This window comes from Schistocerca gregaria, chromosome 2, assembly GCF_023897955.1.
Source record: "Schistocerca gregaria isolate iqSchGreg1 chromosome 2, iqSchGreg1.2, whole genome shotgun sequence".
Classification (NCBI taxonomy): Eukaryota; Metazoa; Arthropoda; class Insecta; order Orthoptera; family Acrididae; genus Schistocerca; species Schistocerca gregaria.
The window spans coordinates 83,873,504-83,900,723 of NC_064921.1; the positions used below are offsets into that span (position 1 = coordinate 83,873,504).

General features: G+C 40.6%; 1 protein-coding gene across 2 annotated transcripts in view; it reads left to right on the forward strand.

Annotated features, from left to right (window-relative positions):
* Window positions 1–27,220, forward strand: part of LOC126335600 (farnesol dehydrogenase-like) — a 245,386-nt gene that overhangs the window by 163,959 nt on the left and 54,207 nt on the right. The window contains exon 3 of one of the 2 annotated variants that reach the window (XM_049999053.1): window positions 5,866–6,028. The exons of the other annotated variant lie outside the window; for it this stretch is intronic. Coding sequence (XP_049855010.1) covers window positions 5,866–6,028 — 163 coding nt within the window. The remainder of the gene's footprint in view (window positions 1–5,865; window positions 6,029–27,220) is intronic. 2 annotated transcript variants of the gene reach the window in all.

A 27,220-nucleotide genomic window follows, 5' to 3' on the forward strand; every position in this document is an offset into this window, starting at 1 on the left:
ACAACAGACCACGTCTCTCTATCGCTAATAGTTTTTAAGTTATAAGTTTTTGAAATGACTGCGGGACTTCGTGGTCACATTGCATACTTCCGGCACTGGTTGCACTCAGAACTGCGATACCACGCTACATGAGAAAGTGTTATCAGTAACGAGATTCCACGTGCACTTGCCAACAGCCGAGAGGGCAACTGTGGAGGCCATCCTTACGAAACAATAGCGCCAACACTCCCAAAGCTCTGGGTGTAAACATGTCTTGTGTAAACAGCCCCACTTATCTTGGGCTAGCTTTATCCGAGTAATATCTTTCTCAAACATTTTTTTAAAAAAAATTCTCTTCCATTCTTGGTTGTCTGCATCGGTGTGCTGGATATTTCAGTGTACAGAAGCGTTCTGTCTTTTGAAAGATTTTATACACGGTAGTGTACAGTGATTGTTACTGTCGAAATCTGCTTTGCAACTAAACTAGACTGTAATTACATATATTTGCTATACGCAGTCCACAGTCCTTCTCACTGTTCTTAAATGTAGCAGTTGTCAGTGAAGTGTTGGTAATATAAATTGCAAGTGTCAAGTGCCATGTTCTTTAACGAAATTGGAGGGTGAGCCAAAGCACAGCATTTTCCTACAAGTGAAAATTCCGAAATAAAGAGTGTCATTCTAAAAGGAACGGACGTTCTGACCTGACAAGCCTCGCATTTCGTCCTGCCCCACCCCTACTGTCGTCTATTAGATCTTGGCAACGATGGCGTCAGCATGACGCTAACAGATGCCAGAAACGGTCGTTCGCTGTTTATTTGTACAATCTTAACATTTGTTACCAAATTTACGGTCCGGCATAGTGTGAGGTTCGTGGAGTAATACAGTTTCTGAATGCAAAAATAAGTCCACGATATTAATATACAGGTAACATAAGTTTATAGAAATATGATGAAGGAAGCCTCAGTTCGAAAATGTTGTCTCATGTTTAATGCCGGCCGAAGTGGCCGTGCGGTTCTAGGCGCTGCAATCTGGAACCGCGAGACCGCTACGGTCGCAGGTTCGAATCCTGCCTCGGGCATGGATGTGTGTGATGTCCTTAGGTTAGTTATGTTTAACTAGTTCTAAGTTCTAGGGGACTAATGACCTCAGTTATTGAGTCCTAAAGTGCTCAGAGCCATTTAAACCTATCATGTTTAATGGAGGACGAACGACTACTCATGATGTGGAACGATCAGGCCGACTCTCAGTTGCGAGTGATGAACTCAAATGTAGAACTGAGGAAAAAATTCAGCACCACAGACGTTTCTGTTGTGGTTGGCAGGAGAGCCAACCGTATGGTTAAAGGAGGCTGATATGCACGCGTTTTAGCTCACGCAGGCTGGCGTGAGGTCTGGAACATAACAAGGGAATTAGAAGTGAGAAAAACGGACGTAACTGGTGGAATACTTAACTATTTATGGTACATGATTCACAATATCAATAGTACGGATACTGGCGCCTTGCTAGGTCGTAGCAAATAACGTAGCTGAAGGCATGCTAACTATTGTCTCGGCAAATGAGAGCGTATTTTGTCAGTGAACCATCGCTAGCAAAGTCGGCTGTGCAACTGGGGCGAGTGCTAGGAAGTTTCTCTAGACCTGCCGTGTGGCGGCGCTCGGTCTGCAATCACTAATAGTGACGACACGCGGGTCCGACGTATACTAACCGACCGCGCCCGATTTAAAGGCTACCACCAAGCAAGTGTGGTGTCTGGCGGTGAGACCACAGTTTCACTGCCTGATGGATTGAGCTTGTGCGATCCTGAAATTTCACGACCAACTCTTTATGAAATTTGTAGAAGTGTTACAAGTGGTTTCCTTTTGACAAATGAACGTCACAACAGCGAACTGGCTTTCTCACTCTGTACGACAAGGATGGCTAGGTAGTATTGAGTTATATTGTTGACGAGATCTAGGTTTTGCATGAAAGTCCAAAAACTGTGCGCCAATCAACCGATTGACTCCATTGATTATCCCCAACAGAAGAAGAAAAAGCCGAGCAAATTCTGAGCATGAAACAGGTTATGGCCAGAGTGTTTTGGGACCGAAAGGGCGTTCTGCTCATTGACTTTATGCCCCGAAGAGAGAGACAATGAATAACGACTGCGCCGCTCCGTTCAAAAGAAACGGCGTGGATTGTTGTCTAGCGGAATTTGTACTTCATCACATATTACTAACCGGCGTTCTGTCGCGTTGGCAAAGAATCTGATTTTGCGGTTTAAGTGGAAAGTTTATCCTGATTTTGTCCATCTTTCCTCAAAATTGAAAGATTTTTTGGGTGGGAAGCATTATGGGAATGACAACAGTCTGAAAGAGGGCGGTAACGACTGGCATAAGAACGTGGAAGAACTGAGTATGTGGAAGTCTTATGGAGCACCAAGACAAAAATTTAAATTTGAAAGGTAATTACGTAGATTGTTTGACAGTTGCTGAGGGACAACTACCACGTGCATATGGAACAACTGCCAACTGATACAGAAGAACTGGCAAGTGCTATGGAACTCCCGACCAATGATAGTAAAAGGAAATGTAGAGGATAGGAATTGTTCACAGCAGCGAAGCCTGTGCGCGAATACCAGTATGTATTCGACATTTCATGACGTACGATGTTTGTCTAAGGTTGTTGTGGAATCTATTAGTGCGACATTCCTTTTGGAGCGGCAACATGTGTGCAAGACATCATTTGAGTGTTTGCGATCGTGGACGAGTAGTCTGGTGAGTTACTACTTTTGATGAAAAAAAAAGAATTACTTTTATTATGTAAAAAATGAAAATGGATGAAAATGAAAATGGGGGAGAAATGGCTTTAAATGTTTATGTTATTTACTCTTTCAGTACGAACTTTGTTGTAGAACCCCTTATTTACGTGTGGTAATAAAAATTCATTTAGACCGAATTAAGCACATTTAAAATTACGTGAACCTTAGCAACCCTCTCATGCTGATAAATTCAAACTAACTGATTAATAACATTTATTAGAAACTCATTTAAATTAATTTTTTCTTTATTTTGGCCTTGGCACACAATTTCTAGATGGAGTGGGTTTTTAAATATTTACTGAATTCATTCCCGGCGTTAGCTATGGAACACAAGACTGTCTCTGTCTGGTTAAATATTGCCAGGCCGACCTGAACGTTTGATTATCATTGACAAAACACACTTCACTATACGTTTAAGTTATTTGCTTTAGAAATGGAAAGAACCAATACATTAACAACTTCAACGTTAATTATCCGCCTATGAATGCACAAATGTAAAACCAGTAATAAATTCAGTCAGCCTCAGGATCACTGAAAAAGAAAAATATTTCGTAATTCACTGCTAATTTTACCTGCTCCCGATTTACGGGTTTGGTTAATTTTATAGCGGAACAATTTTTTAAATGTGCCGCCGCTGCAAATCGTTCGGTCGCGGCACAGCCCAGCAACACCAACGATAATCGCTAAAAGTGCTGAATATTCTTTAAAGAAATATTATAGATGACATTAGTAATACACAATTTTGATAAATTATAATGTATTTAAACCATAACAATACTCAAAATTACACACCTTGATAATTTTCTCCTCTAATGGCGGCTAAATATAGATACAGACAAACGAAGTCCACTCATTCATATAATGCTACGTCACAGGTTCCTCCTTCTCTCAGCTCTAGAGGAAGACGACAAAGAATACACATTATGTAGCGCTTTTTATACTACTGCTGATTTTGAATATCTCTTTGTAATCTTACAACATTACTTTCATCTGTGGCTACATTTTACATTTTTTCATCGCAGATATTAACATATTTCCTAATTACATTATGAGTATAGAAATATTACAATCATAAATACATAGAGAATATTATTACAGAAAATATTACAATAATAACCAACGTCCTTTACACAAAATTAAATAACATTTTTTGTTAAACATATACAGTACATACGAACTGCTTCGTATCGGCGTACATACTACAATTAAATGTCATTTCATTTTATTAATAGTGTGTGTGCTGCCAGGGAACGTTACATACTACAGCCACAGTAATGGATGTGTCCAAAAGTGTCATCTCACGGTTAGAAAAGGTCGCTGAAGATGGAAATGCTATGCGAAATCATGCCGATGGTCGCAGATGGGTCACCAAAAAACTAAAGAGTATCGGCATGTAGCGCTAGTGGTGAAAAGGAACAGACATCCCCCTCCTAGGCAGATCACTGCAGACCTCGGAACCGTCATCGGTGGTGTCGAGAAAGAGTTCGTTGGTGTACGGAACATACTGGTTGGGGTCAGCAAAAGTAATCCAGTGTGATGTTCTTCCGACTGTGGCAAGTGATTCTGATCACCAGTTAGCGTGGAGAGAGTGGAGAGCACGCTACGTGCTACAGAATGTTCATGAAGGCCATTGCTATGACCTAGGCGTTGTGGTGTGAGCAGGCACTACGCACAATGGCCAAATACCACCGCTTGTCTTTCGGCGAGGTACCTTTACAGCACAGCGATATTACAAGGAGATTATTCTGGATCCTGTCCGTCTGTTTATGGGTGCGCTAGGTCTCAACTTTCTATTTGCGGAGACAATGCCCGCCCACAAAGGACCGCTAAGATGTGCAACACACTGGTAAGTGAAGACTGAACGAGAGGAATGGCGTGCGTGCTCCATGGACCTAAACCTATAGCCTATAGAGCATGCCTAGGATTCTCGACAGACGTGTTTCTCAACAAATACCCCCTCCCAGAACAGCCCCTCATCAGATTCGTAGGAAACCCGCAGAAAACCTAAATCTGATTGGCCATATGAATATCTGAACTGCTGTCGTCCAGAATACATGTTCACTCTCTTAACCATTGCTCTGCCACGCTGTAATCGAGTGTGTGAAATCTTATGGGACTTAACTGCTAACGTCATCAGTCCCTAAGCTTACACACTACTTAACCTAAATTATCCTAAAGACAAACACACGCACCCATAAAATTACCAAATTAGCAGCAACCAGTCGAAAAATCATGTTTTCTTTATTTACTTTTGCAAATCGATTTCAAGTGATTAACAGCCTTCATCGGTGCTACAAATACAAGAGTAAAAATAAAAATAATTAATAACAGTGACCAAATGAATAAATGTACATAAATCAATATAAAACCAGTTAAATGTATGTAGACGCATTATAACATTTAGAATGCACATACAAATTTACCTTTCAACATATATGTTTGTTGAATAGCAACACTCTCTTAAGCAGAAGTCAAACATAAAGTGATACATAGAGAATTGACTATGACAACGAGAAACAATAGGGGGGCGCTGCAAAGCAAACCCGCCCTCTATGCAAAAAATATAGCTAAAATAAATCGAGAAGAAGAAATGACATACAAAGTGCGGTAAAATATAACGATCAAATACTGAACTTTTTTTTACAAAAATAGATTAATCGACAAAGATTTTGTCAACCACATAGACAGTTATATAAGCCAAAAATCGATTGTACAAATAAGTAAAAAAAAGAACAAACACAGGTGAGAGGGACACCATAGAAAAAATTTTAAAAACTTTTAAATTTAAAAAAAAAAATTATTTATCATATTATTGAAAAGCAAAAGGTAACTATAATGCCAAAACGAAAAACGATGTTGGCACCCATGCCCGAGAGAGGACTCGAATCTCCGCCGGGACCAGCAGCACAGTCCATGACTGCAGCGCCTAAGACCGCTCGGCTAATCCCGCGTGGCGTAGTCGAGATGTAAACTGCGTCTACGAAATTTTTTTCGTTGTAATATTGCATGCGCTCAGTTTCACAGTTTTAAACCTTTTATTTAGTTTACCATGTTGTTATAGTAACAGCAATATGTTTTTCTTTCCCTAGGAATGGCAACTGAATGATTTCACCGGGCAGTTGCATCCATTATACGGAGATGTCAGTGACGAGGAAAGCATACTTTCTGTGTTCAAATGGATTGCTGATACCTTGGGAGGCGTCGATATTCTCGTCAACTGCGCTGGATTGTGTCGCAATTGCAGCTTGATTTGTGAGTGACGAATATTCTCTGTTAGTGTAGGAAGTAGACACACAAGTACAAATCAATCTGTGTTTTGGATAACTTAGCAACTAAAAAGTTGTTTGATATTGATATAGAAATCGTAGAACGTTAAGGTTAGATAATGCTGAAAGATGTTTCAGTATAAGAAGTAAGAACTCAATAACAAGAACGTTGTTAAAAAAGAGATATTGTCAAAACCAACAAGCGAGCCGGAATAGTTGACCTCACAATAGGTTTTACTCTGATGAAATCTTCGCTTGAGTTATCTGTATTCTACGCATCTTTCTCTGTAAGAGATACAGTGAAGAGCCAAAGAAACTGGTACCCCTACCTAATACCGTCCAGGGCCCCCGCAAGCACACAGAAGTGCCGCAACACGACGTGGAGCGGACTCGACTAATGTCTGAAGTAGTGATGGAATGGAACTGACACCTTGAATCCTGCAGGGCTGTCCATAAATCCGTAGGAGTACGAGGGGGTGAAGATCTCTTCTGAACAACACGTTTCTAGGCATCCCAGATATGCTCAATAATGTTCATGTCTGGGGAGTCTGGTGACCAGCGGAAGTGTTTAGCACGAGGAACACTCTTCTGCGTTTACTCTACAGCAATTCTGTACATGTGGGGCGTAGCATTGTCCTTCTGGAATTACCCAAGTCCATCGGAATGCACGATGGACATGAATGGATGCAGGTGATCACACAGGATGCTCACGTACGTGTCACCTGTCAGTCGTATGTAGACTATGAGGGCCCATAACACTTCAACTGCACACGCCCCACAACATTACAGAGCCTTCAAAACAGCTTGAACAGGCCCCTGCTGACATGCAGGGTCCGTAGATTCAATAGGTTGCCTCTATATCCGTACGCGTCCATCCGCTCTATACAATTTGAAACGAGGCTCGTCTGACGAGGAAACATGTTTCCGGTCGTCAACAGTCTAATATCGGTGGTGACGGGCCCAGGAGAGGGGTAAAGCTTTGTGTTGTGCCGTCATCAAGAATAAACAAGTGGGCCTTCGGCTCCGAAAAGCCATATCGATGAAGTTTCGTTGAATGGTTCGCATGGTGACACTTGTTGATGGCCCAGCGCTGAAATTCGCAACAATTTGTGGAAGGGTTGCACTTCTGTCACGTTGAACGATTCTCTTCAGTCGTCGTTTTTCTGTTCCTGCAGGATCTTTTTCCGGCCGCAGCGATGTCGCAGATTGGACTTACAGTATGATCATTGCACGAGTGTACCGTGAATATCAAGAATTCTGTGAAACATCAAAACTCACTTAAATCTTGATAACGTGCCACTGTAGGAGCAGAAAACTGTGGCAGACACTTGTCTTGCTAAAGCGTTGCCGACCGCAGCGCCGTATACTGCCTGTTTACATGTCTCTGTTCTTGAATACCTTTTTCTATGGCTCTTCAATGTATTAGAAGCGAGGCGGAGAAGGAAGTTGGGAGATTCAATGTTACTGATAGAAAAGGAGTTATCTCCATTAAAACAAACAAAGCAACTCCCCGCAGAAACACCTGCACGAATCCAGCAATGATAATGTTGTGCATGTGGTAGAACAGTGACGATGTGGTGTACTATTAATTGATTCCCAGAGATGTAACCGTCACTGCTGACATTTACTGTCAACAACTGAGACGTATTGCAGACACAGTGCAGGAAGAGGAAGTGTATAATCTTTAGTATGTGACATCCCACCATAAACTCTACATTCTGGCGTTACACAGAGTTCCTTCTCTACATTGTCGCACAGATGACGAAATGGTAGATATCGAAATAGGTGACAGAGGGTTAGAAAAACAACTAAAATCGCTCAAAAGCAGAAGGCCGCTGGACCTGATGAGATACCAGTTCGATTTTACACAGAGTACGGGAAGGAACTTGCCCCCCCCCCCCCCTTCATGCAGCGGTGTACCGCAGGTCTGTAGAAGAGCGCAGCGTTCCAAAGGATTGGAAAAGGGCATTGGTCATCCCCGTTTTCAAGAAGGGACGTCGAACAGATGTGCAGAACTATAGACCTATATCTCTAACGTCGGTCAGTTGTAGAATTTTGGAACACGTATTATGTTCGAGTATAATGACTTTTCTGGAGGCTAGAAATCTACTTTGTAGGAATCAGCATGGATTTCGAAAAAGACGGTCGTGTGAAACCCAGCTCGCGCTATTCGCCCACGAGACACAGAGGGCCATAGACACGGGTTCACAGGTAGATGCCGTGTTTCTTGACTTCCGCAAGGCGTTCGATACAGTTCTCCACAGTCGTTTAATGTACAAAGTGAGCGCATATCGACTATCAGACAAGTTGTGTCATTGGATTGAAGAGTTCCTAGATAACAGAACGCAGCATGTCATTCTGAATGGAGAGAAGTCTTCCGAAGTAAGATTGATTTCAGGTGTGCCGCAGAGGAGTGTCGTAGGACCGTCGATGTTCACAATATACATAAATGACCTAGTGGATAACATCGGAAGTTCACTGAGGCATTTTGCGGATGATGCTGTAGTATATAGAGAGTTTATAACAATGGAAAATTGTACTGAAATGCAGGAGGATCTGCAACGAAGTAACGCATGGAGCATGGAATGGCAATTCAATTTCAATGTAGACACGTTTACTCTGCTGCGAATACATGGAAAGAAAGATCCTTTATCATTTAGCTACAAAATAGCAGGTCAGCAATTGGAAGCAGTTATTTCCATAAATTATCTGGGAGTACGAATTGGGAGTGCTTTAAAATCCAATGATGATATAAAGTTGATCGTCGCTACAGCACATGCGAGACTGAAATTCATTGTAAGAATCCTAAGGAAATGCAATCCGAAAACAAAGGAAGTAGGTTGCAGTACACTTGTTCACCCACGGCCTGAGTATTGCTCACCGGTGTGGGATCCGTACCAGATGGGGTTCATAGAAGAGACAGAGAAGATCCAACGGAAAGCAGCGCACTTCGTTAGAGAATCATTTAGTAACCGCGAAAAAGGTGAAAATGCAGAATGCGGGCGGGCGTTATGGTGGAGTAGCACCACTTCTCGCAGTCTTCCTGGTCGTTGTTCTATGACTGTGTCGGCAATACGTCTCAGTTGTTGACAGTAAATGTCAGCAGTGACGGTTACATCTCGGGGAATCAATTAGTAGTACACCACAGCGTCACTGTTCCACCACATGCACAACATTATCATTGCTGGATACGTGCAGGTGTTTCTGCGGGGAGTTGCTTTGTTTGAACTCAACCATTCCTCTCTTTCCCTCATCTTAGAATAAAGACACTATTTCTCGTCACCAGAAATTATAGAGGATAGGAAGGCTCGGTGTGTTCACGAGCCAGTTGATGACGAGCAAGCAGAGACACGATGGTCATCAGCCTTTTTTGTGATTCTGGCTTAAAGCGAATCGCCTGATTTCTGAACCTCGCACGCTGCTTGCAAATATCGCACGACTGTAGAATGGTCACAGTTCATCACATTTACCAGTTCACGAGTACACTGACGAGGATCATTGCGGATTGATGCGTTTAAACGCTTTTTGTCAAACCCCTAAAGCCTTCCATAACGCAAAGAGACACTGATGTCAAAAAAAAATACTCCTCAAAGCGACAAAACCATTTTCTTGTGGCGCTTTGTCAAATGGCATTATCACCACACACGGCGCAAACGTTTCTGGCTGCCTCCGCTGCAGTCATGTCATACATGAACTATTCTGCAGTGAGGATGAAACTCAAATGTGTTCAGAGCTGTTCTGAGTCGTTTCGAGGTATTTTGGCAAGATTATCAGCCTATGTAGGAAATGATTATTTCTCCGATTTTTTGGTGGAGTGTAGACTCAACACATGTGGGTAAAGCTCTGATTCATTGAAGTGTGAGATTAGTTACTCCCATTTTGATAAATCGTGCGTTGTGCTGCTAAATAGAGACGCGATAGTGGGCGAACTGTATATAAATATTTTTGTGAGATTTTCCCTTGAATGGTGCATGTGAAGAACGAATTCACGGGAACTCGTTTAGATGTTTCGTGGTTGAGGATTAAAGCACGAACTAAGGGATAGTAGCACTGCAATGTATTATTGTGATTGTATATGTGCACGCAAGCACTAAGGAGTGTTGACTTAGCGATATTTGGGATAGGATTTATTTGTGACTTCGGGATCAGCGTAGCAATATAGTTAATTCCGGAAATCTCGTTGGATGCAATGAACGTGTAGTCCATATTAAAGAGAACGGTCGCAGTAGTTATTTATTGGAAAACAATCGGAACTTCATTGAGAATGTGATAGCTTTTCCCTTTGGCCCTAAACAACAAATCGAGAACCATTTAAAAGAGAGCACGGTAATTCTTTCTAAAAGAGATCATCGAGTGTTGTGTTTCGAGTTATGACCATTAGTGGGCCGGGAAAGTCAACGCCTTAAACGCATGAAGTGGTAAGCTTTTTCCGATTATTTGAGTTCGTTTAGCTGAAAGTGGCGGTGACACTCAGGTTTTTTGTTTTATGTTTTTAAATTACATTTCCGCTTAGTGGAATTTTCAATAATGAGCCAGTACTCGAAAAACAAAACGCTTACTTGTACCTGTAGTTGACTTAGTTTGGGGATAAAAGACAGTTTTCTTTATTCCTGAAATTATTGCAAGAAAAAATAAAGGCTTATTTGAAAGCAGTCTAATATTTGAATATATCTTTTCGGAGTAAAGTAAATCGAAAGGCCAATAAAGTAAAAGACTGGAATATTGGCCAAAGCAAAGTTCAAAGAAATTAAAGAGAAGGAATAGTATTTTTCAGTGAACGACTTGTAACGAAAAGAAATATGATTAATCTTTAGACTGGGAAAGCAACTTCGCGTGTTCTGGAAAAGTGATTAATTATAAATAAAAAGGTGGTCCATCTAATTCTGAATGTAAATGGAAATGAAGTCCCATGCTTCTTGACAGAGAGTAGGGGACGATGCGGGAAACCCACACAGCCGTACTTGGCAAGGATCTAATGGAGGTGGATTGCCGTTGCCTTCCTCAGACCGTAAAGGGGATGAATGATGATGATGAAGACGCTACGCCGACACCACGAGCAATTGAAATTAGCGAAATACTTTAATAGGTAATTTCCAAGAATTATTGCCTATCGAAGTCGCGGGGTCCAAACGATACATATCGAACGTCCGATCCTAAATCGATCACCGGCCGCTGTGGCCGAGCGATTCTAGGCGCTTCAGTCCGGAACCGCGATGCTGCTACGCTCGCAAGTTCGAATCCTGCTTCGGGCATGGATGTGTGTGTTGTCCTTAGGTTAGTTATTTAATTAGTTCTACGTCTAGGGAATTGATAACCTCAGATGTTATGTCCCATAGTGCTTGGAGCCATCCGAAGCATTTTTCTACATCGATCGTGCGACTCTGGTGGCGGGCATTATGATCAATTATTTGTGATCGTAATTTTTATCTATTTTCTGCCGTTCCCTTAGTTGCTCTGAATTACATACCTCCGCGAAGCATTTGTGAGTCGGTACGGAAACCCAAACGGTCTCTGTTGGTAGTGAGTGGGATGTCTGGTGTTCCTGACGTTCCTTCCGCGGAATCTCTCACATGGAAAAATCAAATTCCACGCTTATCCGGCATAGAAAGTGGTTTCACTTTTTGTAGCAAATATGGAGTACTACCGGACGAGGAAAGGAGAAAATGTGTAGACTGTGGTGGTGTGAAGCGTGTAATACATCCTAAGAAGAGTCTCGATGCTGAAATACCGTTACAATTTCATTGCGCATAGCGCGGAAAACGAACGAGTTCAGGAAGAATACGCTGTTCCACTCTTCCAAATTATCCATCCAGACCAGCGTAATTCTTCTATCTTGCTGGATTCGAGACTACACTTTGCAAGCAACAGCATCGAAACTGACTTATCTGCTAATACCGTGTGCTGCTGTTTCGGATTTTGCAGAGAATTGTGTTATGTGGTAGTGACGAACGACAGTGTACCGATTGGTGGACAGAGTAAAATTGTTGCAGTGAACGAATCTCACATAGCAAGAAGGAAGAACCAGAGAGGACGACCTTCAAAGAAGGAAATCGATCGTATTTGGGTATTCGGTGGAATAGAACGGGAGTTCCGAAAGTCTTTCGCTGTCAGAGTATTGTCCAGAGAAAAGGTCACTTTAGTGGGTCTGATAAAACACTTTATGCTGCCTGGTAGTAAAGTAATTACAGACGGGTTTGAGTCCTACAAGACACTCAAAGCAGAAGGATTCAACGACGAGTCCATCAACCACTTTGTAGAGTTCGTGTCTTCGGATGACCTCAGTGTGCATACGGAGAACATCGACCGGCTATGGAAATCTGTGAAGTCTTCCATTAAAAGAGTAGGGCATCCAGGACAAAGAGGCCAACTGTACTTGTTTCAGTATCTCTACTTCCACAACTTGCGTTTGCAGATAAAAGTTAACACATATGACACTCTACCCATATTCTTGCATGATATTGTCAGAGTTTACGCAGGCTATGGCAAAAAGGGAATTGTTCCCTTACCGAACACATCACATAGACTTTCACATGACGCAACACCGGCGACAGGTAAGGTAAGTTGTCTCCTTTGCAATTACAAGTATTTTTGTAACGCTTTTCTTTTGTCGTTGCTGCAGTGATCGATTTAGGATCGCACGTTCGATATGCATCGTTTGGACCGCGCGATTTCGATAGGATGTCATTCTTGGAAATTGCCCTTTATTATGATAGAATTTCAATAGAGTCGAGGATACTGTTGTAGCAAGGTGCTACTTATGGAGGTTATCCCTGAGTGACAGCAAGACATAAACAGTATAAAATTATATCTTTGCTTTGTGAATCTATTTTCCAATATAGATTGTTGCTATTGGTAAAGCAAATACATCATTCCCACTCCCCGTAGACTCTCGCATTTAGTTTTTTTCTGATGACTGATATTAGCTTTGGTGGTACTTTATCTTTCGAAACTAGGGAACCATGATGGTCAGATGCGTTAATTCAATTAATATCCAGACAGCTATCACTGGCCCTATTATACCACGAAAATTGTTATTGTGTCCGTCCTTTCATTCAAAGTTATGTCGTAGCGAGCTGTAGGGTAATTTATAGCGTAAGAATCTGAACACAAAATTTTACGTGACGTCGTCGTGTTAGTACAGACGATTACTTCAAGTCACTCAGATTATGTCGTAGAGTGTAGCCAAGATCTTGTCATGACAAACAATTGTAGTATTACAAGAGTGAGCTACATTGGCCTACGTTGCTTGTTCAAACAGTATGTCTCCTACGATTTAAACATAGTACAATGTTGGCATTAATGGTATATAAAGGGTGGAACAGTAAAATTGCCTATACGTGATCTCCATTTTGTTGAGAGTTAACACCTACTGTTGTAAGGTGTCAGGCAAATCCAACACCTTCCATGAAAACCCTGACATGATAAGCAAATCCAGTAGCATGTCACATAGCTCCGAATAAATCGTGACATTAAATTAACCAAAGTAATACGAGTAACGAGTGAGCAAATGGAATACCACAGACTAACACAAGAATGCCTAAATGCATGTCGTACCTTCCCACCGTGAGGCAGACGCAGTTCCGAGGGGAGAAACGAGGACAGAAGCCGAGAGCAGAACCGTGTTAAGCTATAAGGCCCTACGATAAGGGACGGACGGGCCAGCCTACCTGTACGACTACCAACTGCACGTTTTAGCGTGAGACTTTTTCGCGTCTCAGGTACGTCAAGGACCACCCCCAGTCCATGTTAAAAGCTAGAGCCCTCCAGAAAAGCAGTATAGATCTTACGATAACACAAAAAGGGCCACTACCACCCGCAAGTTTTAGCGTGAGACTTTTTCACGTGTCTGTTACATTAGGACAATCCTCCAGCCCATGTTAAAAGATAGAGCCTTCCAGAAGAACAGTATAGATCTCACAATAACGCTAAAAGGATCACACCAGCTGCAGGTTTTAGTGTGAGACTTTTTAGCGTCGCTGTTAAGTTGCAAACTTTAAAAAACATTGCCCCACCACGAAAAGTATAACGTTTCTCATTGGATAGACAGAATTTTTGTAGGCGGAGCTTAAGGTTAACATTAAGACCCTGATTGGTCAGATGAAAACATAGCCAGATAGTTTTTTTTAAACTAACTTCGGTAAATTGTAGTAAGGAGAAGTTAGAGGAGAGGTGAGTTCCGAGACGGCGAGCTGGATGGCTGCTGCGCCGGCCGCCGCCAACTTGACGAACACCGACAAGGTAATGAACGCACGCGATGCCGCATTTTTGAGCGCATAAGGCTTCACCCAGAACTGCTGAAGACTCATCTGTTACACCCCTTTTTTGCGTAATACTGGTGTCGATCGTTAATTAAAACTCATGGTATTCACATTTGCCACTTGAAGTAAAAATCTGAAACGCGATGGTTTTTCTGTTATGTAGTTATTGAGAAGCCACATCAGCCACTGTAATTTACGACAAGTTAGATAAGTAATTAAAGATAATTGAGGGTCACTGCGGACCATTTTGATAGTTTTCTCTTTTGTGAAACGTAAATTAAACCTAGATTATAGATGTGATATGGCATAGGTCATCCTTCGATCGATTGTAGAACTTGGAAACCCATTCAGGGAATATTCGTTCACATTTTTGTTGAACGCAGTTGGTTTTTACTATCCTGTATTAAAACATTCCTTTTTATCAATAGTGCAATTTATAAACGATGTTTTGTGAGTAGAATAAAATTTCCAATGGTAAACTTAACTGCTTTTTCGAAGTTATTTTACCAGCTAACTAAAAATAGGAAAGCCTTGAACCCTTTCCAGTAAATTTAGTTAGTATTAAGATTCTTTTACAGTGAGTGCAGTGGAGCTGACGCTGAGATCATTTCGTATTTGGTTATATCATCGCTAGTCTCACTGAAATCTTCTGAATTCTACATGTCATGTGTGGTCTAGCGTCTCCTTACCAGCAACAGGTCCCAGGTTCAAACTAGTTAATTCCCTACAAAACACGCTCAGAGCGTCGTTGCGCGAAAGTGGTAGGGAGACACGATATAGAACAAACAGACACCACCATGAATGTTTAGACTGTCATTTTATTGCATCGTCATAAGTTCAAACCCATGTAAATTAATTGCGGTACGCTATCCATTTAACTGTGTTCTTCTAGAATTCAAATGTATTAGTCATACGTAAGGAGGCGAACACAGTGCATTTCAGCCTGTGCACACTCATCTTTGCACATTGCAGCCTGCTGTGTTCATGTCTTTCCCCTTTCAATACACTGGTCTGCTAGCATTGTAGGGTACACAGATATGCAAGTAATTTAGGTACTGACTATGTACCAGTTGCTATGTATCTTAACTATGGAGATGTTTGAATACACAGGATGCATTATGCTTATGCATTTAACATTACCTTAATAGGTTGCATTTTTACACATCACGTTAGCGTTGCAGAATACACATATATGTTACTTACATCATGTGGTGAGGTGTGCATACACATACAGTATAGTGTTAGTTGTGTGAAAGCAAATGTAACATCACTTTAATAGGTGCAGAATAGTCTGATAATAATAATGTTTTTGTAAATAATTCAGAGGAAATTTCCTGAAATGAGTGGGAGGACCCTCAACTAAAACTTTGTACAATATTTTCAACTATTATGCAGACTACGCTTTGTTGTTGTTATTTTATATTGTCTTACTTCGCCATTTTTAACTCTGCTTCTGACTATAGAGAATGATGGTTCTGAATATACGTCATTCATTATGTTTATACATTTAACATTGTAGCGACTACTATACTTTGACACCGCAGTCAGCGCATGCGGTAGCCACTCGCGTCGAAGTTTGCGCGCGAGTGCGAAAAGAAGACATTAGAATGCCGCCCTTACGCCGAGCGTTTTCGCCGTTAGGGGCGCTGTGATTCGCCTGTAGCGACGCGCCACATTTGCTCTTAGAATAGCAGAGGTTAGGAAGCGGGCCTTTCTTGGATTATTTTCTAAAAATTTGCAAAATGAGGAAGCACACCGCGTTTCAAAAATTGTTCCTTCTTTACTATCGTTGTCGATAACAAGCGGTTGTGATAGAGTGATTCGCAGCAAAACAATCGATATGTACAGGATAAACTTCGAAATATATCGCACGCAAAGGGTCACACACAAAAACTTCTTAATATTTATTTAAAAAACAACATACAATGATGATTTTTTTTGTACAGAATTAACTTTTTAATTAATACTATTGGACCTAAACATCATTTACAATTTATTTTACATTTTTCTACTATTGTAAACATAAACGACCAACTACGGTTTCAAATGTTCAGCAGCAAGGTTGTACCTTCGATCACTTAAAACATTTTTATGAGCAGAAAAGGACCGTTCTACATCAACTGAGGTACATGGACAGTATTTGAATTTGGGTGCTATACTGGCACTGATTGTTTCTATTAAAAGTTCACCTGTCCCATTAATGAAACTATCAATTTGGCACAAGGGTTCAAAGCCTGGGTTCTTGTTTAAAATGTTTTCAAACTTTTCTTTACGTTTTCTTGGAAATACCTATGGCAATGAGTAGTTCACTAGAACAATTTTATTCATTAATTGAATAAATTCATTCAGCGCCAAATTTTCAGTTTAAAGCTTTTTAATACTTGCAGGTATACGGGAAAATGAGTGGTAACACAGCAATGCCTTTTTTAATACCGGAATCATTAAAAGCTTTCTTGCACCGGAAAACTGTCAAAGCTTCTGCACTATCGAAGTCGTTTACTACCCCTCTAATGGCCTCGAAATGTTCATTGTAAAGCAACTCAGCTTTGACCCACGTATCCCAAAGAGTTACCACTGGTTCGGCAGGTAGAGGCCCATTTGTTAGTTTTTCTTTGTAGGCCTTGATGCGAGCAGGAGCCTTTAGAAGCACTTTCTTTGTGGATGAAATCAGTTTATTTACATTCACAAACGTGGAACGTACTTCTTCAGCAAGGCGATGTATTCCATGACCAAAGCACTTCACAAGAATCAAATTGGGATAACATACTCGGAGGGCTTCCTTGCATTGATCATATAGGGATCTGCAATAAACTCAAACACCTTTTCACCTCCAGAAGATTGTAGAAATATTTCCTAACACTCTCATTCACTAATCTGGCGATCGTTGAATGATATACTTTTTCAAGTTCTTTGCACGCCGCTAGGTAGGAAGAAGAAAGCTCTTCTTTTAAGGCACCAACAATTAAATCTGCGATGTAACGGCGCAAGTGTCTGTAGTTTTGTCAACTGAAATCCAGGTAATGCTGTCCTTGTTGTTCATTGCGTATTTCTTCCACAACATTTACGTATATTGTTGGTATGTAATTTTTACGCTGTGTTGATTCGACTGGTATATTTTGATTCAAGCGATATTTACGCAGCAAGCCTTTGAGGATAGGGTTTGTAAGTTTATGAAGAGGAATATTACTTGCAATGAATGCTTCACGTAGATCCACGTTAAAGCGACTTTTTGGTTACCTTCTGACAAATCCCTTCTACTGCAACTCGCTCTTGTCAGTAGTTGTTGTCGTGGTCCTTTCTTCTGCATTCCTGCGCAATTAAGTCTTGCCTTGACATGCTGGTCTATTTGTAACATTTTTTTTGCACGAAACGTTATTTTCGCAAACTCGACGATATAAAACAATTCCGTCATATGTAAATGTTCCAGGGTGGTGAGCTGTCCACGAAATGACGTTTTCTTCAGGCGGCATGGCGCACAACACGATACATTCTACACGTCGTAAACACGTTCAACTGTGTACAAGTAAATAGAAAGCTGAACTGAAACAATGGACGTGCGACTAAACAATTGTGTAGTTTAATTTTTACCGACGCGTACGGTATGAGAGCGGAGGGTGCGGTCCTAGGAGCATTGTCTGTCTGCCTGTTCCTGTTTCTCTTCTATGATGATTTCACCAGGCAGCGGTCTCTCGGTTAGCGATTGCACGCAGTTCTAGGTCGCGGTCAATCTGTGAGACATCCGAACTAGATCGGGCTAGAGACACACCGTCTAAATTTTTTTTTAATATTGTAAACACAGCTCGATAATTCGCTTCACCACTAGGTTTTAGTTAAAATATGCAACAACTGGTGAAAAGGAGCCAAATATGCAAATGCATATGCTACATGTAAATGCATATAACCAGGTCTCTAAATATCAACTTATTCGGTGATGTATTTCACATTGTCTTGGTATGTCATAGCCTGAAATGTCACAAAATGATACGTTGCTCAGCTAGCACTGTAGGGTATACAGATGCTTTACCTTCATCAGGTAGGCAGCTGTGCAAACACATAAATTACTGTGTTTGCTGCATGCGTCACCTTAGCCCTCGATCTGGCGCGTACTTTGCACACACATATAAGGAAAAGCTGTCTCTAAGATACCAAGGTAAGCATGTTTGAGCAGAATCACAGTGTAATCTTAGTTTAGTTAAACAACGGTAAAATTAACTTACAAGAGTTAAATCACTGTTTAATCGAACAGAATTTCTGTTTAATTAAACAGTAATAAAAGAATCTTCCATTGCGTCACTCTGTCGCCACAGTGTTACCACACAGTAATGACCCACACGGAGCATTAAACAGCGCATTTGCACCAGATCCACGCCAAATACTTATTCCATTACTAATTACCTTGTAGGCAACTACTTCATTAAGAGGTTGTGCTGTTACCTCACAATCTGGGTTATTTTCTTCTGTGGATTCTAAATTTTGTGTCTCCTGGCTCGCTGTTTATTTTATATTAGTGCAACCAGCTTGGATGAATAAGAACACTGCTTATCACTGCGTTAACTGAAGCAATTGTGAAGAAATAGAAGCCGGCTCGCAATTGTAAAACAATAATGGAATGATACAAAACAAGGTTTTCTTGTGGTTGGCGCACTTTATAAATGAGCGGGCCTGCTCCAGGGTTAACAGTCTGATAATAATATCATATTTTTCATAAATTATTCAGAACAAATTCCCTGAGAGCACAGGGCTCCCTCAACTAACGTTCCTGCTATTTGGCAGAGTATGCTACAATGTCATTATTTTATACTGCAAAGTTAGTTAGTTAGTTAGTTACGTGTTCCATTGATCAGTAGCACGGAAAACCGTTATGATGTGGAACGTGTCAAATGCACAAGAAATGCGAACAGGAAACATGTTTCTTTCCTTTTTTTGTTTACATTATAGTGTTATACGTAAATATTTCTATTTTCTATTCAATTCCCTTAAATGGCACAAAAGTCATATATTATATCTCCAGATTTATTTACTCATATTCAACAATTCATCTATGGTGTAGAAGGAGTTGTCATCAATGAGGTATGATTTCAGTTTGTTTTTGAAACTACTACTGCTGTCTGTCAGATATTTTATTTTTTCTGTTAATTTACCAAAAAGTTTTATAGCAGCATATTTTACCCCTTTGTGTGGCAAAGATAGGTTAAATAAATGATAGTGTAGGTCTTTCTTTTTTCTGGTAATGTAATCACGAATGTCGTTGTTGATTTTAAACTAGTCGAGGCCGTTGAGAAAAAAAATTCATTACTGAGTAAATGTACTGTGAAGCAGTTTTAAGAATTCCTAACCTTTTAAACAAATGCCTACAAGATGTGCGAGTATGAACCCCATACATTATTCTCACTACCTTCTTTTCAGCAGTGAATACCTTTTGCATAAGTCTTGAGTTGCCCCAGAATATTATTCCATATGACATCAAAGAGTGGAAGTATGCAAAGTATATAAGCTTAATAATTTCTTCATCCTCAAAATTGGCAATTATTCTGATTGCAAAAGTTGTTGCGCCTAGTCGCTTTAGGAGATCCAGAATATGAATTTTCCAATGAAGATTCTCATCTATATGTACACCCAAAAACTTAGTATCCTCTACCTTGGCTACTGACTTCTTTTGGTGTGTTACGTTTATTGAAGGAATTATACTTTTTGCAGCAGAAAATTGGATGTACTGTGTTTTTTCAAAGTTCAGAGCAAGCCCATTCGCAGAAAGCCAATTAATAACTTTTCCAAATACCTTATTTGTATCATTTTCTATTGGACTTCCTTTTACTGGATTAATAATTATGCTTGTATCATCAGCAAACAGTGGCAGTTCTGCATCTTGTTTCACATAAGAAGGGAGGCCATTCACATATATCAAGAAAAGGAGGGGACCCATGGTCGAACCTTGTGGAACACCTAATGTAATTTCACCCCAGTTACATGAAGCGGCAAACTTCTTTGAATAACTTGAAGCACATAAAGAGACTTTTTGCTTCCTGTTCTGTAGATATGACTTAAACCACTCATATGCTGTTCCGTTTATAACATAGAATTGTAATTTCTCTAACATAATGTCATCTTTCACACAATCAAATTCTTTGGATAAGTCGCAGAATATTCCTACTAGTGATATTTTACTATTTGAAGACTCTGTTATGTGGACAGTGAAATTGTAAATTGCTGCCTCAGTGGAACACCATTTCTGAAATCCGAACTGTGATTTACTAAGTATCCTATTACTGTTGAGATGGCTAACCACTCTTAAGTACATTGCTTTCTCAAAGATTTTTGAAAATGCTGTAAGCAAGGATACTGACTGGTCTTTATTGACATCTGTGATTTCCCCCTATTTGTAGAGAGGCCTGACAATGGCATATTTTAAACTGTCTGGAAAAATATCCTGAGTCAGTGATGCATTACATATGTGACTCAAAACATCAACAAATGTACCTTACCTCGTCCTTTTTTAAATCTGCTTCCCGCTACAGCGATTGGCAGAACTCACATAAGTGGAATAATTTGTTATGGCAAATACTCACACTCTAATCCTCACTACGTAACACTGAGCTAGAATGTAGAGCATATTGCTCTAAAGCAGTGGGGCTGATTGGTCCTCTCACCAGCATGAAATACAGATGGCAGTCAAACAATCGACTCATAAAAGTTAAGCTTGGTCAAAGGGCACAGGGCTGAACTTGAGTGTCATAGGCTCAGACTTAAGTGCGCTGGGGCCCAAAAGTGATTGGTGGACGCAAGGATGAAGTCTTATAACACGACTGGCTCATCTCCCCTCCCCAACTCTTCTCTCCCTCCTCCTTCCCCTCCCCCTGAGTGACAGGTGACACAGGTCGCCAGTAACCCTCAATACTGCTGAAGCGTTTGTGTTCTCTTTCTCTCCTTGGCAATCTACTCACGTCTCGGTTAAGAGTGGTAAAGTGTCGAGCAGCTTTAGGAAATCTAAGATCACACAGCTGCCTACCTGTTGGCCTTGTATCTATTGTTTACAAGATGTAGTGCATGCTCCGTTTCAGACGAGTGATTTTTTTTACTTATAAATCTCTGCAAACTCTTAGAGAGACTCTTTTTGTACTCCGGTAGCTTTTTAGCTTATCATGTGCCTTATGATCCGGCAACAGTCGGAAGTTAGCGATATTTCGTCTATAATTGTGTGCATCCGATCTATTACCATTTTCCAGTCAAACGGAACTGTTCACTGCACGAGCGATTGTCCACGAATATGAGCTAGGAAAGGTATCAGTTACGTGGTGTTTTCAGTGTAACCTCTAACTGGAATTACGGCAGAGCCGGTGCCTTGTTCGCTTCAAGTTTTAGGTTGGTGCATAATTTTTTAGCGTTTTTGTTCTGCATGTCAGTATTTCGGTTGCTACAGACTTATGCAAACTCAAAATGATTATATTTATCAACTGTTACTTTTTATTTGTCATCTGAAGATAGTGAGTGGAACTGTGGACGCTAGAGAATGGAGTGCCTAGTGGAGTAATCGGAACATTTCCGACATATTCTTCTGTCTGAGTTCAGTAGAGGAATGACTGCAGCGGAGGCAGCCAGAAACGTTTGCGCCGTGTGTGGTGATAATGCCAACATCCATTCTCTGTGTACAAACATATCACGCTAATTCTTTCTTTACCAGTAAAAGTTTCTTCTTTGTAGTCGCCGGCAAACGTTCGTAATGGCCAGCTGCATAGTTGTTATCTTTGCCTCCTGCATATCTAAAACATTTTAAGACAAGAATTTAAAAAACTGCACAAACAACTTAATCTCTTCATACTTCCAGCACATAAATATCGATAACACGTTGAGGCGCTACAAGTAAGTGATGTGCTTTTTTCGGGCTGAATATAGCTTGGCGCAATACACAATCTTACCGCAACCTTGCTACAACATTGCTGCAACGTCATGTGATGTGTGCTCATACCCGCCTCCCTCCCCGTCCCCCCCCCCTCCCCCAATTCAAGGCGGCCATGGCAGCCGTGATGCCCCTGATATATCCGACTTGCACAGATTAGAGTGTCAGCAATTAACTTCTACCAGCCTCAGTTATGTGCACCAGTGTGCTGGAAAATCATTTACCATAAACTGTCGAAGTACCCAAATTATTTGTTTTAAATAATGCACTAGGGGGTGATAGTGTTATATTTTTTTAGTTAAATAATACACTGTCATAATTGACAATCATATTTACCTGTGCACTGCACAATACATATGTGTCTGTGAAGTGACACACACACACACACACACACACACACACACACACACACATGGCACATGGCAGTGCTGTGTGATACGTGAGCCATGCATAGTAGTTATAATGCTCAGCACTGTTCTTGTTCCACTACACAGTGTACAGAGAGAAACATTCCACTTGCGGACATAAATAAAAAGCGTGGTCATCTACTACACAGGCTTGCTGATGAAATTTATCTTTTAATACCGGAATAAAAAGTTATTTTATAAACAAATTCAGTACATACATCTTGTAAAGTACAACTTGCCCAAACGTAAGTAGTGTAGCTGCTCCCACAGTGATAGAAACGACATCACAGTACTTTTACATCGACATATAAAATACCCATGCGAAGTAATTTACTCTTACACGAAACAGCAGAAGCTGTAGCGAGCAGGGTTCTACGCTGACTGGACGTTTTAGATTGATTCCTGAAGCTGTATGCAGACTACCATAATTCTTCTTCTGCTTTCATGCTGTTTACAACATGGTGTGTGTTGAACAGAAGGAATAACCACTTATAAGGTACACAGAACCCTAATGCATAAACAATATGTGATCTGGGCATTGATATAAGATCTGTCAACAAAAAGCTTTGCTTGGGCATTTGATAGAGCACCCTACTTTTAATCTAGTGTCAGAGGGTGACATATGGATAGAAAATGAATGCCTGCATGTAGTTTTTCAGTAGTCCAGCATACTCTCAGGAATGAAATGCTAATTTTTACGATATATGTGTAACCTAACCACATAAAATAACTAAATTCATTTGAATTCGATGGGCTTTTCCACCATTTAAATTCCATAAAGCTAACATTATCATATTTACCAGAAATTTATAATAATACTAGTATATTAAGGCAACCAGTATATAGTGTGCCTCGGTATTCCGTGGGCAAAAGAAAGTCTCATGATAATTCTGTCCTGAACATCATGTGTCTCACACAAACACTAGTCAGCTACTACACCTGATGTCAATTACTACATACACTAAGAACAGTATCACTTGACACAAAATGTTATGACAACCGATCTGTGGAAGAAAGACCTACATCCAAACAAGCAGAGCACAGCCGATGTGCAGTGCATTGTACTGCCTTCTTGTAGATAACTGAGGACCTATGGACCCAATGACGACAGTAGATACAGTGCATACAGACACATTGTGGGGTATATGCGATTGCAGTCTTTCTCAGCGTATTCCAATGACGAATTCTTCTCGGGTTATCAGCCGAGTTGTGGCGTCGTTTTGTCGCAACGTTTCGATGAGTTTTGTACCCATCTTCGCAAGAAGATGGTGGGTACCCAAGAAGAGTTCATCGTTGGAATACACCGAGAAAGACTGATAACCCGAGAAGAATTCATCACACTGAGGAGCTCAGTCATACACAAGAACACAAACACACACACACACATACACACACACACATACACACACACACACACACACACACACACACACACACACACACACACACACACACACGCACACACGCACTGTAATAATAAGTTACATGTCATGTTACTACATAATTTCTATGGAGATCCAGCTGTAGGCCTACTTAAGTTCAAACATCAATGCACAGAGCCTCATTTTTGTGCGTTTGCCATTTCATAATGTTTACAGACTTTCATAGTGGTCAGGGCTCGTCATCCGTGGAACAGTCATTGTATTGAAAACTGACTGAATTGTAATCCTTTGTATTTCTATGTATTTCAACATTCAGATCTACTGTTAGCAACTGAGAACGCAACTACAGAAACAAAGTGACCTATTAATTTTAATACCAGATATTAGACGTAGAATAAATTAATATCTGAATTTTTTGTCAATGAGCAGCATCTGTTCCTCACTCCTGTGTCTACTAAAGAACCACAAAGCATGTAAAGGAAGTCACAACGACGGGAACATTTTGTTTGACCGACTGCAGTTGGCAGCTTGTTAGTGTCGGTATGTTACATGACACTGAGTTTGTAGTAGTAGTTGAAATGGACACAGTACATACGACGGTTCAGCTCATGCAGTTAAAATGGTGTCGCTTGTGTGATAGCTATTGTACACAGAGAGACAATTAACCAACAAGTTCAGCCCAAAGCAAATCAACATCAACGTTTTCTCTAACAGTAACACCAGCAGTAAGCGTCTCAGTGCCTTGATTGTAGGTGTTTTCAGGTACATAGCATTCACAATTTTGGATTGTGTGATGACATATCATGTATTATTGAAACAACAAACTCTTGCAAACAGTGGCCGTGCGGTTCTAGGCGCTGCAGTCTTGAGACGAGCGACCGTTACGGTCGCAGGTTCGAATCCTGCCTCGGGCATGGATGTGTGTGATGTCCTTAAGTTGCTTAGGTTTAATTAGTACTAAGTTCTAGGCGACTGATGACCTCAGAAGTTAAGTCGCATAGTGCTCGGAGCCATTTTTTGTTGTTGTTGCAAACATCAGAATGTTATGTTATGCAATATGTTTTGCTGACAAAAATATATACACCAACCAAGTAAAGATGTAAAGAATGTGTCTGACGGTTTTGTGTGAGTTATTATATAACATAGCGCCTGTGCTGCTTTCGAGTTCAGCGATTTCATAGCATCCGACGAGCAGGACTACATACATACTCCATTTAGCGTCTAGAAACAAACAGTTATTTGGTAATAATTGCCCTATGGCAGGTGGTTTCGATGAAGGAAAAATGAGCATTTATTTAATAAAGTCTGCATGCATGAATCAGTGTAATTATTATTGTGGAACCTCTTGGCAGAGTAAAACTGTGTGTCAGACCAGGACTTGAATTTGGGATCTTTGCCTTTCTCAGACAAGTGCTGATTAACTGAGCTATCCAACCACAACTCATGGCTTCTCTTCTCAGATTTACTTCCACCATTACATTATCTCCTATCTTCTAACCTTCATGGAAGTTCCCGTGCGCAATTCGAAAGCCTATCACTCCTAGAAGAAACGATGTTGCAGAGACTTCGCTTCGCCACAGCTAATTCATTCTCGATTTATTATTGTTTCTTTGGAAAATTACAATATATGTATAAATTCGTTTACTAAAAGAGAACATGATTTTTAAGCTGTGATTTATAACTGGGAAATGGATTGTCCGAATTTGACTCTGAGGGGAGTGGTCTAAATGTGTGGCTGGCATAATCATTGTGTATAATGAAGCTGTAATAAATTAGTATTGCTTCTACATTAAATGTGTTTATTATTATGAGTCCCCAGGAAACAGATGCATTTCTTATAATTTATATAATCAAATAATGGTAATTCCTGCAAAAATGCTGGTAGTGTATCTGCAGCAGGTCTCTGGGACACGCGACACGAGGAAAGCGGAAATCCTCATTTAAAATAAGCTATAATAAGTCTACATGGAGTGGATGTCACTCCGACTTCTTCCTATTATCAGATTTTACAGACGTATCTTAGAAGATAGATTAAGGAAAGGCAAACCTACGTTTCCAGCATTTGTAGACTTAGAGAAAGCTTTTGACAATGTTGACTAGGATACTCTTTCAAATTCTGAAGGTGGCAGGGGCAAAATACAGGGATCGAAAGACTATTTACAATTTGTACAGAAACCAGATGGCAGCTATAAGAGTCGAGGGAGATGAAAAGGAAGCAGTGATACATCTCCCCGATGTATTTCAATCTGTATATAGAGCAAGCAGTAAAGGAAACAAAAGAAAAATTTGGAGTAGGTATTAAAATCCATGGAGAAGAAATAAAAACTTTGAGGTTCGCCGATGACATTGTAATTCTGTCATTGACAGCAAAAGACTTGGAAGAGCAGTTGAACGCAATGAGAGTGTCTTGAAAGGGCGATATAAGACGAACATCAACAAAAACAAAACGAGGATAATGGAATGTAGTCTAATTAAGTCGGGTGATGCTGAGGGAATTAGATTAGGAAATGAGACACTTAAAGCAGTAAAGGAGTTTTGCTATTTGGGGAGCAAAATACCTGTCTGGCCTCTCAACAGATACCCCTCCATTGTGGTTTGCACCTACGGTATAGCTATCTGTATCGTTGAGGCACGTAAGCCTCCCCACCAACGGCAAGGTCCATAGTTCATGGGGGGCATACGAATGTAAAGAACCGAATTAATAGTAACTATGGCCCCGTTATGTTAAAAAAAGAAAGTCCAAAAATGCCAACAGAGCCAAGAGGACACCGTACTGTTACTTGGCTAAGTGTAGAGAAAGCTGGTGGGTAAGGTGTGGATGCTCCGGAGCCCAGTAACGTAGTTTTTGCTTATTCGCGGTCCCGTTGAAATGAAAATGAGCTTCATTGCTCATCAATGAAATTTCATTTTCGTTCGATCCCAAAATCACTTGCATTCCTTAAGTGCAATCTTCTCGTACAGCAAAATCTGTTCCCTTAAATTGTTTGGACAATGGGCATTTTGTGTGGATGGGATTTTAATTCTTAATGCAAAATTCGTCTAACCGATTCAGGATTGATTCGTAACTAACTATCATGCCGTCTAGCTGACCGTCCTGGGCTTCTCACTGCCGCATGCCTTACCCTTTCAACATTTTCTGGTGTTGTTACCCTGTGTCGCGGGCTTCTTAGCCAGTATGTTTCCACTTGATCTGAAGTTTTTCACCCATCTGAGGATTGTCGACTGACATTAAACCGC